Source organism: Pseudorasbora parva, chromosome 13 (genome assembly GCF_024679245.1).
Source record: "Pseudorasbora parva isolate DD20220531a chromosome 13, ASM2467924v1, whole genome shotgun sequence".
Lineage (NCBI taxonomy): Eukaryota > Metazoa > Chordata > Actinopteri > Cypriniformes > Gobionidae > Pseudorasbora > Pseudorasbora parva.
Window position 1 is genome coordinate 3111668 of NC_090184.1, and position 13274 is coordinate 3124941.

At 38.6% G+C, this 13274-nt stretch overlaps 1 protein-coding gene across 1 annotated transcript in view; it reads right to left on the reverse strand.

The window, feature by feature from the left end:
- nr5a1a (nuclear receptor subfamily 5, group A, member 1a) overlaps window positions 1-12799 on the reverse strand; it is a 29299-nt gene extending 16500 nt beyond the window's left edge. Inside the window, exons 1-5 of the mRNA XM_067412958.1 lie at window positions 12667-12799; window positions 11117-11259; window positions 9655-9796; window positions 6400-6884; window positions 364-522 (exon numbers count right to left, since the gene is read on the reverse strand). Coding sequence (XP_067269059.1) covers window positions 364-522; window positions 6400-6884; window positions 9655-9796; window positions 11117-11218 — 888 coding nt within the window. The 5' untranslated portion in view covers window positions 11219-11259; window positions 12667-12799. The remainder of the gene's footprint in view (window positions 1-363; window positions 523-6399; window positions 6885-9654; window positions 9797-11116; window positions 11260-12666) is intronic.
- Window positions 12800-13274: the final 475 nt, after the last annotated feature.

Below are 13274 nucleotides of genomic sequence, written 5' to 3' on the forward strand. Positions count from 1 at the left end.
AAAAGCAACTGAGTGTCAGATCTGATATATTTAGCATCAATAGCCGGGCAAAACTTTGGAGAGCGAGAAAGAGACTGACGCGTCTGCACAGATATCAGCGATACTACCACTAAAACCGAAACATTCGAACGTAATCTTAAAGCTGCTTGACAAGAATATCTGAATGCCTCGGCTCGGCGTCCCTAACTGTTATCTTTCACTAAGATACATGATTTGGCGACAAAATAGCAGACGTTCTCCAAAATAGTTTTACTTTTATTAGACAAAACACTTATTAGGGATGATCAGAGATGTGTCTCTCTCTCTCACACACACACACACACACACACACACACACACACACGTCTTATCTCAGCGCTGTACCTTTAGTTCCTTGAAGAAGACACAGCTTCTTGCCCACTCCACAATTGAGAACAGTGTCTGGTCGGCCATGACGCACAGCAGGCCGAATGGCCGTGGTTTATCCAGTTTGCCTCTGCCGCTTTGCTCCTGGTGAAGGTACGCACAGATCTTCCCTCGCACCTGCAGACATGAAGCCGAACACACACACAGAAGAGCATGTGTGGCGTTACACACCAAATCAGTCTGTTTTTAACCTAAATACTGCATTCATTGAAAATAGTATCAAACACTCTAAAAAATGCTGGGTTAAAAACAACCCAAGTTGGGTTGAAAATTTGACAAAACCAGAAATTGGGTTGTTTGAACCCTGTCATTGGACACATTTAAACAAACCAATTTCTTGCGTTGTTTTTAACTCAGCATTTTTTAGAGTGAATGTATTACTAATATGATGCATCATCTAGAGATGAATATTGTTTAGTATCTTGAAATAAATAAAAAATAAAAAATAGTAACACTTTATGGTCACACTTTAGATTATGTTCCAATTCTCACTATTAACAACGACTTTTGCCTCAATAAACTCCTAATTACTGCTTATTAATACCGGTAGTTAGTAAGGTAGTGGTCAAGTTTATGATTAAGAGACGTAGAATAAGGCATTCATATGTGCTTTATAAGTACTAATAAACAGCCAATATCCTAATATGCATGATAATACTCTATAAAAATGATAAGATCAATAAGTTGTGACAACGTATTTTTTTACATTCCTATAATATATACTTTTCAACTTGTTTATGTTATACAAAATTAAATGTATTATGTCAGTTTAACAACATGTCCTCCAACCAATACGCCTATATAAGTCGTTTGTCACTTCCTTAAAATACGACCCATAGGAGCGTTTACTAAAGTTGTGCTCCTATCGACAATATTTTAACTCATGAAATACGACCCATAGCAGCGTTTACTAAAGTTGTGGCCCTATCGACAATATTTTAACTCATTAAATACGACCCATAGGAGTGTTTACTAAAGTTGTGCTCCTATCGACAATATTTTAACTCATGAAATACGACCCATAGCAGCGTTTACTAAAGTTGTGGCCCTATCGACAATATTTTAACTCATTAAATACGACCCATAGGACCGTTTACTAAAGTTGTGCTCCTATCGACAATATTTTAACTCATCAAATACGACCCATAGGAGCGTTTACTAAAGTTGTGCCCCTGTCGACAATATTTTAACTCATTAAATACGACCCATAGGAGTGTTTACTAAAGTTGTGCTCCTGTCGACAATATTTTAACTCATGAAATACGACCCATAGGAGTGTTTACTAAAGTTGTGCCCCTGTCGACAATATTTTAACTCATGAAATACGACCCATAGGAGTGTTTACTAAAGTTGTGCCCCTGTCGACAATATTTTAACTCATGAAATACGACCCATAGGAGTGTTTACTAAAGTTGTGCTCCTGTCGACAATATTTTAACTCATGAAATACGACCCATAGGAGTGTTTACTAAAGTTGTGCCCCTGTCGACAATATTTTAACTCATGAAATACGACCCATAGGAGTGTTTACTAAAGTTGTGCCCCTGTCGACAATATTTTAACTCATGAAATACGACCCATAGGAGTGTTTACTAAAGTTGTGCTCCTGTCGACAATATTTTAACTCATGAAATACGACCCATAGGAGTGTTTACTAAAGTTGTGCCCCTGTCGACAATATTTTAACTCATTAAATACGACCCATAGGAGTGTTTACTAAAGTTGTGCTCCTATCGACAATATTTTAACTCATGAAATACGACCCATAGGAGTGTTTACTAAAGTTGTGCTCCTATCGACAATATTTTAACTCATGAAATACGACCCATAGGAGCGTTTACTAAAGTTGTGCCCCTATCGACAATATTTTAACTCATGAAATACGACCCATAGGAGCGTTTACTAAAGTTATGCCCCTGTCGACAATATTTTAACTCATGAAATACGACCCATAGGAGCGTTTACTAAAGTTGTGCCCCTGTCGACAATATTTTAACTCATGAAATACGACCCATAGGAGTGTTTACTAAAGTTGTGGTCCTATCGACAATATTTTAACTCATGAAATACGACCCATAGGAGCGTTTACTAAAGTTGTGCCCCTATCGACAATATTTTAACTCATGAAATACGACCCATAGGAGTGTTTACTTAAGTTGTGCTCCTATCGACAATATTTTAACTCATGAAATACGACCCATAGGAGCGTTTACTAAAGTTGTGCCCCTGTCGACAATATTTTAACTCATGAAATACGACCCATAGGAGCGTTTACTAAAGTTGTGCCCCTATCGACAATATTTTAGCTCATGAAATACGACCCATAGGAGCGTTTACTAAAGTTGTGCCCCTATCAACAATATTTTAACTCATCAAATACGACCCATAGGAGCGTTTACTAAAGTTGTGCCCCTATCAACAATATTTTAACTCATGAAATACGACCCATAGGAGCGTTTACTAAAGTTGTGCTCCTATCGACAATATTTTAACTCATGAAATACGACCCATAGGAGCGTTTACTTAAGTTGTGCTCCTATCGACAATATTTTAGCTCATGAAATACGACCCATAGGAGCGTTTACTAAAGTTGTGCCCCTATCAACAATATTTTAACTCATCAAATACGACCCATAGGAGCGTTTACTAAAGTTGTGCCCCTATCAACAATATTTTAACTCATGAAATACGACCCATAGGAGCGTTTACTAAAGTTGTGCTCCTATCGACAATATTTTAACTCATGAAATACGACCCATAGGAGCGTTTACTAAAGTTGTGCTGCTATCGACAATATTTTAACTCATGAAATACGACCCATAGGAGCGTTTACTAAAGTTGTGCTCCTATCGACAATATTTTAACTCATGAAATACGACCCATAGGAGCGTTTACTAAAGTTGTGCCCCTATCAACAATATTTTAGCTCATGAAATACGACCCATAGGAGCGTTTACTAAAGTTGTGCTCCTATCGACAATATTTTAACTCATGAAATACGACCCATAGGAGCGTTTACTAAAGTTGTGCTCTTATCGCCAATATTTTAACTCATGAAATACGACCCATAGGAGTGTTTACTAAAGTTGTGCTCCTATCGACAATATTTTAACTCATTAAATACGACCCATAGGAGCGTTTACTAAAGTTGTGCTCCTATCGACAATATTTTAACTCATGAAATACGACCCATAGGAGCGTTTACTAAAGTTATGCCCCTGTCGACAATATTTTAACTCATGAAATACGACCCATAGGAGCGTTTACTAAAGTTGTGCTCCTATCGACAATATTTTAACTCATGAAATACGACCCATAGGAGCGTTTACTAAAGTTGTGCTCCTATCGACAATATTTTAACTCATGAAATACGACCCATAGGAGCGTTTACTAAAGTTGTGCCCCTATCGACAATATTTTAACTCATGAAATACGACCCATAGGAGCGTTTACTAAAGTTGTGGTCCTATCGACAATATTTTAACTCATGAAATACGACCCATAGGAGCGTTTACTAAAGTTGTGGTCCTATCGACAATATTTTAACTCATGAAATACGACCCATAGGAGCGTTTACTAAAGTTGTGCTCCTATCGACAATATTTTAACTCATGAAATACGACCCATAGGAGCGTTTACTAAAGTTATGCCCCTGTCGACAATATTTTAACTCATGAAATACGACCCATAGGAGCGTTTACTAAAGTTGTGCTCCTATCGACAATATTTTAACTCATGAAATACGACCCATAGGAGCGTTTACTAAAGTTGTGCTCCTATCGACAATATTTTAACTCATGAAATACGACCCATAGGAGCGTTTACTAAAGTTGTGCTCCTATCGACAATATTTTAACTCATGAAATACGACCCATAGGAGCGTTTACTAAAGTTGTGCCCCTGTCGACAATATTTTAACTCATGAAATACGACCCATAGGAGCGTTTCAAACAAACCCTTACCCCAATAGTAAGTACATGTAGTACTTAAATATATAATTATAGTGTAACAAAGCCGCATTTCCCTTCAAATTGCGAACATTGAAATTGCGATGTGAAAATACGTGCAACGGAAACACTTCAATTTCGCAAAAACTCACATATATCGCCAAAAAAAAGAATTACACTCGGATGAGGAGTTTTTTCAGGCAATTTGAAAAATGACATATTTCGAAAAACTGCTATAGACTCATAGGTCACCAGGCGTATGTAAAAGTCGATCATTCTTTACAGATGGCGCGGACAGAAGACGAGACAGAGTTCTTTATTTAACTCCTAAAAGGCAAGAGAATTACAGGAATACTGGATTCTAAACACAGAAATGCCATATTATCATGAAGACCTTAAAGCAGATCTGAGGGAGAAACACACACACACACACACACACACACACCTCATACGCTAAAGTATAAGGTGCTTTCCTTGCCATTAATGATTGGATAAAACGCCTACCTCTCCTACCTTTAAAAATAATGGCTTGTGCGGTGGATGGTATATACATAAACTACCAACATACATGGCATAATCTTTGGAATGACTTATCGTGAGAGGAAATTAGATGCCATTTACATTAAATACAAATATACTTCCATTTACTAAACGATTGATCGGGCCAGACAAAATTACGGAAATCACAGTTATTTTCCATGGCTATCCGGTTGTTAAGACTGACGTCACGCGGCAGCGCTTCCGGGTCCAAACGCTCTATCTTATACCACAAGAAAAACTACAAACGGTGCTAATATACACACACAATGTGGTGTAATACTACCAAAAAAAGCAATAATCATAACCTTTTTCTCCATAGCAAAATTCCAGATGGCCAGAGAGTGATTCATCTTTTTTAAATCGTTAAAATATTAATGTCTGTGACGCTGTGAGCACAGAGACTGTTGTGTAGACTGTAAGTATATAAAATGTTAAACTTTTTTAAACGTTTGATGTTTAATATGAATAAATAGCGCTCATAAACGGGCGTCAATGGCATTCTCAAGTGAAACGAGTTGAGGCTTGGACTTGGAAACGGCGTTCCTTACGTCACGACTTTACAAGCGGATAGTGTAGGGGTTAGACCCATGGCTTCAAGTTTTGACTCAAATCGATCAGAGGTTCGAATCCGCCTTTTGCCAAACTCCCTCTACTCCCTTTTTCCCATCACATATCAGATCGGAAAGGCATTTATTTAAAAAAATTTGAGAAAATATTAGAAAAGTGGAAATAAAGCGTCTAACGTGTTTAATAATAAGTGTTTATCGGTTAGGGGTCGGTAAACAGTAGTCTAGAAATCTAAACGCACCCTAGCGGCAGCAAATCTAATCTGCCGCTGTCGTCTAGCAACTCTCAATACACTTCTGAGCTGTAAACGCCAAACTCTGGTCGGGCCAATCACATCGTGTATAGAGTCGGTGGGCGGGGCTTAACATAATGACGGCAGAGATGCGCTTGCGTGCTTCTAGTAAACACAGAAACTGGCGAACGGCGGTCTTTCGAATCAGCTTTGGGCGCGACTCTGGAAGACTTGGAGTTGAGCTTTTCTCTGAGAAAAGAACAAAGGACGGCACTGAAGTCATTCTTAAGAAGGGTCTGTTCTCAGTTTTGCCGATCAGATACGGCGAATGTTTAATCTGTCAACGAGCTCTGGTTGGTTGTAGCGCTATCCTATCGCGTGCAGAGGGAGTTTGAAAGACAACCGTTTATCCCCCCTTCGGATTGAGCTGACAATGGTGAGTTTCCAGACCAAACATCTTGATGTGGGTCTGGCTTGACAGGGTCGGTAGACGATTCTCATGGGTGGGTCAAATATCATTGGTCATCGTAAAGAGTGGGAGGGTCTTGTCCCACACACACACACAATGGTTCCGACGGCCATGCCTAACAGTTTTTGTGACTGATAGCTAAAGTCACCTAATACACACACTTTTTCAGTGTGTACGGGCTCATTTATAGATTCATACACACTTTTTCATCGTGCACTGGCTCATTTATTGATTCTTACCTGCTCCTCGTCCGGGTCGCAGCTGACCAGCTCCAGCACCAGCGGGGGCAGGCCGGGGTTCATGGGGCTGGCGTGAGGGGAGGCGGGCATGCAGCCGTCAGGGTACGGGTACCCCAGAGAGGAGTCTGGAGAACTGGAGTACGCATCCGGGTATTCTGCTTTAATGGATCTGCTCGGCAGAGAGGGCGCGGTGTACTGGTACTGAGCCGGGAAGGAGCCGTAGCTCTGGAGCGCCACCCCCAGGGCCGGAGGGCAGAGCGGAGGACAGTCGTACTCCGGAGAGGAAAGGGAAGGCGGGTGGAGGCCTGGCAGTGACCCGCCATGATGGTACTCAGTATGGCCGGTGGTCAGGAGGGTTGTGTTGGCCTCTATTTTAAAGCCGCTGGCTCTGATTAAAGCTCTCTTCTGCTGTTTCATGGCACGATCGCGCTTGTACATGGGGCCGAATTTGTTCCTTCCTCCTCTCATTCGATCCGCACGGACAGCTGGGAAAAGAGCGACAGGATTCATTCAAACTTGCACATATATGAGCTCACACTTAGTCTTTAACACTCAAAAAAAATGATTCAGGCCCTTCATAGATATGACACATTTAAATTATGTTCACTTTACTTAAAGAGGTGATTCCGCCTTTTTTTCTAGGTTTGGTTGTGTTTATGGGGTGCAGTATAACATGGCTTAATACTTTTTTTTAAAACACCGTATTTTTCTTCTATACTCCCTTTATTCCCCACCGCTGTCTGTGCTTTGAACGGCTCGTTTGCTTCCTGCTTCTATGAAGCCCATCCCTCTGAAAAACGCAATGGTCTTAGATTGGTTAAATGGCCAAATGTAGTTTCCTGTATTTTTATTGGCTGAAGTGCCAAGCACAGGTTAAGGCCACGCCCCTTCCCATTACGGGCAGAAGTCACATCTGCGGAGACTAGCAAAGGTTTATGATGTCACCACCCCAGGAAGAAGCTCGTTGTAGTCCAAACCGGCCATTTTTGTAGGCAATAAACTGCCGTAACTTTAAAAGACAATATCTCCGTTAGCATTGAACTTTCAGCGCTGTAACTTTGCAGATACTGTTTATGCTCAAGCAGCGACATTACACACTAACTAAAGTAAAAAAAGTCAGATCGCATGCAAACACCCCTTTAGACATATCTAATTTTGACACAACTTTATTTAATTCTGTTAAATCAGCCTAATATATTTAAAACTGAAGTTTACTTACTTCTATGTGCTTCAAAAAGGAGGGGTGCAGGTTGGGTAATAACAATAAATTATGCATAATTACATGCAATTAACCTTAAACCAAACCCCAACCCTATAGTAAGTACATGAAGGTTTACTAAGTACTTAAATATATAATTACACTGCATCAAAGGCACCTTCAAATAAAGTGTTACCCAAATTATTTGCAATATTTGAATAAAGGGTGAAGATGTCAATTTTTATAGGTTGGAGTCACCTTTGTACATCACAATAAGTGCACTGTATCAAATGATTAACTTAAATGTTAGTACATAGTAGTCAAAGACACATAATATATTATTTACATTTTGCAGATCTTCATCGGATCCAGCTGGAAATATGATATTTTAGGAGAACGGGATTTAAAATCCAAATAAAGCAAGGAATGCTTGGCACGGTTTGGCTTAAGTAAGTCATGGCGAACGCAAGTGGATATTTCTCTTCATATGGACATTTTCCGCTGTGGTTTTTGTGAGTCTCCGTGAATCGGCGAGTCTTATCAGCGCGTGAGGAATGTGTCACAGGCGCGCGCGGAAACAGGTGCTTCTCTGCACTCGGCCTGGGAAACGCGCGCGCCGCAGCTAAAGAAGAGGCCCGAGGGGATATTTCAGGAGTTTAAATAGACAATATAACTGACTGTGAAACTGTTTGTGGCCCCACTTTATATTAGGTGGCCTTAAGTACTATATACTTACATCAATAAGTACAACGCACTTACTGTGTTCAAATTGTATTGCAAAACACCTGTGCTGATACTGAGGTGGATACGGGTAGAGTTAGGGACAGGTGTGTTTTGTGGCTAAGTTTAAGGATAGGGTTAGGTGTAAGGGAAAACCCTTTATTTTAACTATTTATCTATTAAATAGTTGCTTATTATCATGCATATTACTAGGATATTGTCTGTTTATGAGCACTTATAAAGCTCATATTAATGCCTTATTCTGCATGACCTTATTCTACATCCCTTAATCCGACCCAATACCTAAACTTAAACGCTACAAAAACTACCTTACTAACTATTAATAAGCAGTAAATTAGGAGTTTATTGAGGCAAAAGTCAGAGTTAATAGTGAATATGTGCTCCCCATACTAAAGTGTTATCGGGAAGTGCCAACTGTGTACAAATGTAACTACAGAAATTAATTACAGACGTAATTACATGCTGGTATTTTTTAAAATGTAAGTACAATGTAAAAACATGTATGTACACAATAAGTGCATTGTATCAAATGATTAATTAAAATGTTAGTACATAGTAGTTAAGGCCACCTAATATAAAGTGGGACCCAGTTTGTTAACTAATATAGATCTTATATCTTATGGATAAATTTATAAATTGAGGCCAATTAAGATTTAATAGCACATCTATGAGTGAATGTCATTGAATATGATCAGATGATTTTAATTTATGATCATGAAATATTACATTAAATGTTTTTTCCAGACATATTTTACTGAGTGAGGAGTGATGCATGATATAATATCATATAATAAGCATTATATTCCAACACGCCACTCTTCAACACAGCAGACAGCGGGATTATCAGGACACTCGGGGCGGCTCCTTGAGCGTGACGAGACTCCGGTACAGTGAAAGCTGTGTGTGTGTGTGTGTGTGTGTGTGTGTGTGTGTGTGTGTGTGTGTGTGTGTGTGTGTGTGTGTGTGTGTGTGTGTGTGTGTCCTCACTAATATAATGAAACAAACATTGTGTTGGTGTGTGTGTGTGTGTGTGTGTGTGTGTGTGTGTGTGTGTGTGTGTGCGTCCGTGCGTGCGTGTGTTTGTGTGTGTGCGTGCGTGCGTGCGTGCGTGCATGCGTGCGTGTGTGTGTGTGTGTGTGTGTGTGTGCGTGCGTGCGTGCTTGTGTGCGTGCGTGTGTGTGTGTGTGTGTGTGTGCGTGCGTGCGCGTGCGTGCGTGCTTGTGTGCGTGCGTGTGCGTGTGCGTGCGTGTGCGTGCGTGTGCGTGCGTGCGTGCTTGTGTGTGTGTGTTTCTGCAGTGATGAGAAGCTGTGCTCACCCTCGAGTCTCATGCCGACGCTGAGGCACTTCTGGAAGCGGCAGAACGGGCATCTCTTCCTCTGGGTTTTGTCGATGCCACAGTCCTGGTTCTGCGTGCACGTGTATCTCTTGTTATTCTGAACCGTCCTCTTGAAAAAACCCTGTCATGATAAAGCATATACTTTTGAATATCTCTACACTTTAATTTGCAGTGGCATTGTTACATGTAGTTAGTATAGTAATAACTATAACTATAAATTATGCATAAATACATGCGACTAACCCTCGACCAAATTCTAAGTACATGTAGTTAATTAATGTTACACTGTAACAATGACACATTCAAATAAAGTGTAACCCCCTTTTTTAAGTTATTATAGTGTAAATATACATTTAAGTACTGAGATATAAATTACTTGCTATAGCGTTAGGGTTTGCCAGAGGGTTAGTTACATGTAATTTTGCATAATTTATACTTATTACTGCATGTACATGTAGGACACAGTAAAATAAAGTGTTTGCAAATACACCTTTAAAAGAACCGTTAACATCCATTGAAACTTTTCAATGCAAAAAAAAGACTTTAAAGTGGAAAAATTATTGGCTATTCTTTATTTTACAGTGTCATTGTTACACAGGTCACATTACTGTAGTAATAACAGTAAACTATGCATAATTAACACTAAACCAAACCGTAAGAGCATGTAGTTAATTAATATTACTCAGTACTTAAATATATAATTACACAGTAATAATGACACCTTAAAATAAAGTGTAACCAAACGATTATTCAAATGTTCTTCAAACTGAGAACAGTTATGATTATTTTAAGAGCTAATCAATGACCGGTTCTTTGGGGAACCAAACAATTATGGGCTGCACTGTAAAACATATTGTTGGTTTAACTTAAAAAAGTGAGTAACCTGGTTGTCTTAAAAAAAGAGTTTATTGAAATTAAACATTTGAGATGATACAATGAAGGAAATTGGATTAATAAATAGAAAAAAAATATTTTATTGTATCTGAAACACATAGAAATGTGAAAATAGCACTATTTGGCATGTTTCACAACGCGCCATCAGAAATAAAACACACACAATTACCCAATATGCTTACAAAACCTTTTAATCATATTTGAATAAAGGTTACTCAAAAAGGTCCGTTGTATTAACTCAAATGTTTTATTTAAATGAACTCAAAATTTTAAGGTAACTTATTTTTTTAATATTTTTTTACAGTGTAAACTTTAGTCAGACAATAAGGTTTTCGAAATCCAGTATGTATTTGCATGCATGATACAAACTAAATATTATTAGGCTATACTTACTAACTATACTTACATTTAGTCACTAAATTATTGCATTATTCAAATGAACAAAGGCTGTTCCGAAATGGTGTTTTTCATATCATTATCTACAATAAAATATATTTTCATCAGTGCTCATAAACTGTCTCTAATTACAGCGCGTGTGTGAGCGTACCTTGCAGCTCTCGCAGGTGAGCAGGCCGTAGTGATAGCCGGACACTTTATCTCCACACACCGGACACATCTCCTCGAGGTCTCCATCCGCCGTGAACTCCATCACAACTCAATCAACTCAACCTCCCGCTTCTCCTACAGACGCTGCGGTTTCAGGGGGGAAAAATTACATTCTTTAAAAAATGCAATTATTGATCATGAATTGAGAACTGAAGGTCTTGTCTTAAACACGGTTTAATTGGGCACGCGCATTCCGACAACAGGCATCAGTTCCACAAAACCACTCCACCGCGAATAAAGCGACGATCGCGTGACAGTGTTGTTCATGACAAAAACAGCAATGATAATAATAATGCTAGAGATGTAGCCTAGATCACAAAGCATCTGTTTTATTTCTGTGCGCACGCAGAGGACAGATGCACTTATTTTTTTATCAATATTTTTATCATATTGACTCTTTTCATGTCTCCTCCTTACGACACACACACACATACTCCCACGCCCACTGCACGACACACACGCGCGCGCTCACTGAACGACGCGCGGGCGTTTTTTTAAATAATTTTAATTTTAATAATAATGATTAATATTTGATTGTAGGCATACAATTTTTATTAAATATAATTAATTGATAAATAAAGACATATTTGCATTCTTATCATTTGTATATGTAAATTAATTATACAGACTAGAAAGCCATTTGTGTAACTCTTTATTTGAAGGTGTCATTGTTACAGTGTAATTATATATTTAAGTACTGAGTAACTGGGTACTATAGGATTAGGGTTTGATGCATGTTATTATGCATAATTTATAGTTATTACTACATGCAACATATGTAACGGACAATATAAAATAAAGTGTTGTCGACCTTGCATTGAATCCACATGTGGTGGAATTTATTTTTAGGCTATTTTCTTTTTTCTCTCTTCTTTTTTATTTATTTATTTGTTTGTTTTTTAATCGAATTAGTTTTCTGAATATTTTGTGAACTAATTGTGTTGATGTTTTGCGGTAAAGAACTGCATTATATTTAAATAAGGAAATAGTAAAATGATTTAAAAAGCTAAGCGTAATATAAAGCTTAATGGAAACAAATTCTTATCAGAAACGATTCGGATTTCACTTTAAATAACCTTTTTAGTGAATATTTCCGATTATTAAGTATTTATGTATCTATCTAAAATTAAATAGCGACCTGCGATGCATAAATGAACCCGTTTCTGGAGAATAAGAGACATTTTATGTCCGTGTCTTAAAGTGAAAATGTATATCGAATGAAACTCAACACAGTCTGCGATTCTCCGGCAGTATTTTAATGACGCATTTACAATACAGACGTTTGAAACGATGTTATATTATAGAAGAGAAGCTCTCGCGCTTAGATGATCATTAATGCACCTGTATTTCATCACATTTGTTTGTGCTCCACGCCGTGAGAACTTAAACTTAAAAAGCGTGGCGATGAGAAATGCGTCCAAATGAGGCGCGTTTTCGCCCAGACTCTCTCAGAATGAGTGTTTTCCACACCTGAGGCATGCATGGACTCACCATTAATGAAACACGGCCCGGTCAGTCCCTCAGAAACTTCAGCAGCGACTCCAACAGGTCTCAGGTCCTCCTCGGGGTCTGGACGTCTTCAGAAGATCGCAGAGGTCTTCATTGGACAGCGCGCTCATGTGACAGCTCACGCGCAGATAATGCGCGCTCCGGGCGTTTTATTATCAGCCTCGCAAAAAAAAAAAAAAAAAAGGTGGCTATCTACTCAAGTGATTGATCGGTACATTAACAAATATCATGATATAATGCAACAACAACAAAAATGCATTTTACACATTTGTTCTGCTATGCTTGTTATATATTCCCTCTGGTTTAATTGTTTTAAATTATTGCTTATCGAATGATATAGGCTAATTATTTTCTGATACAGCCTATTTATGTTGGACAAAGCAAAATATTTTGTATGACATGACAGCCAAGGTTGTCCTCTTTAAGATACACAACAAAGTCATCCTGCTCGCTCAGATATGGACAACAATAGGCCTACACGTAACTGGATTTTATGAAGTTATTTAAAAAAGCGTTAAACACACACACACACACACACACACACACACACACACACACACACACACACACACACACACACACACACAAAC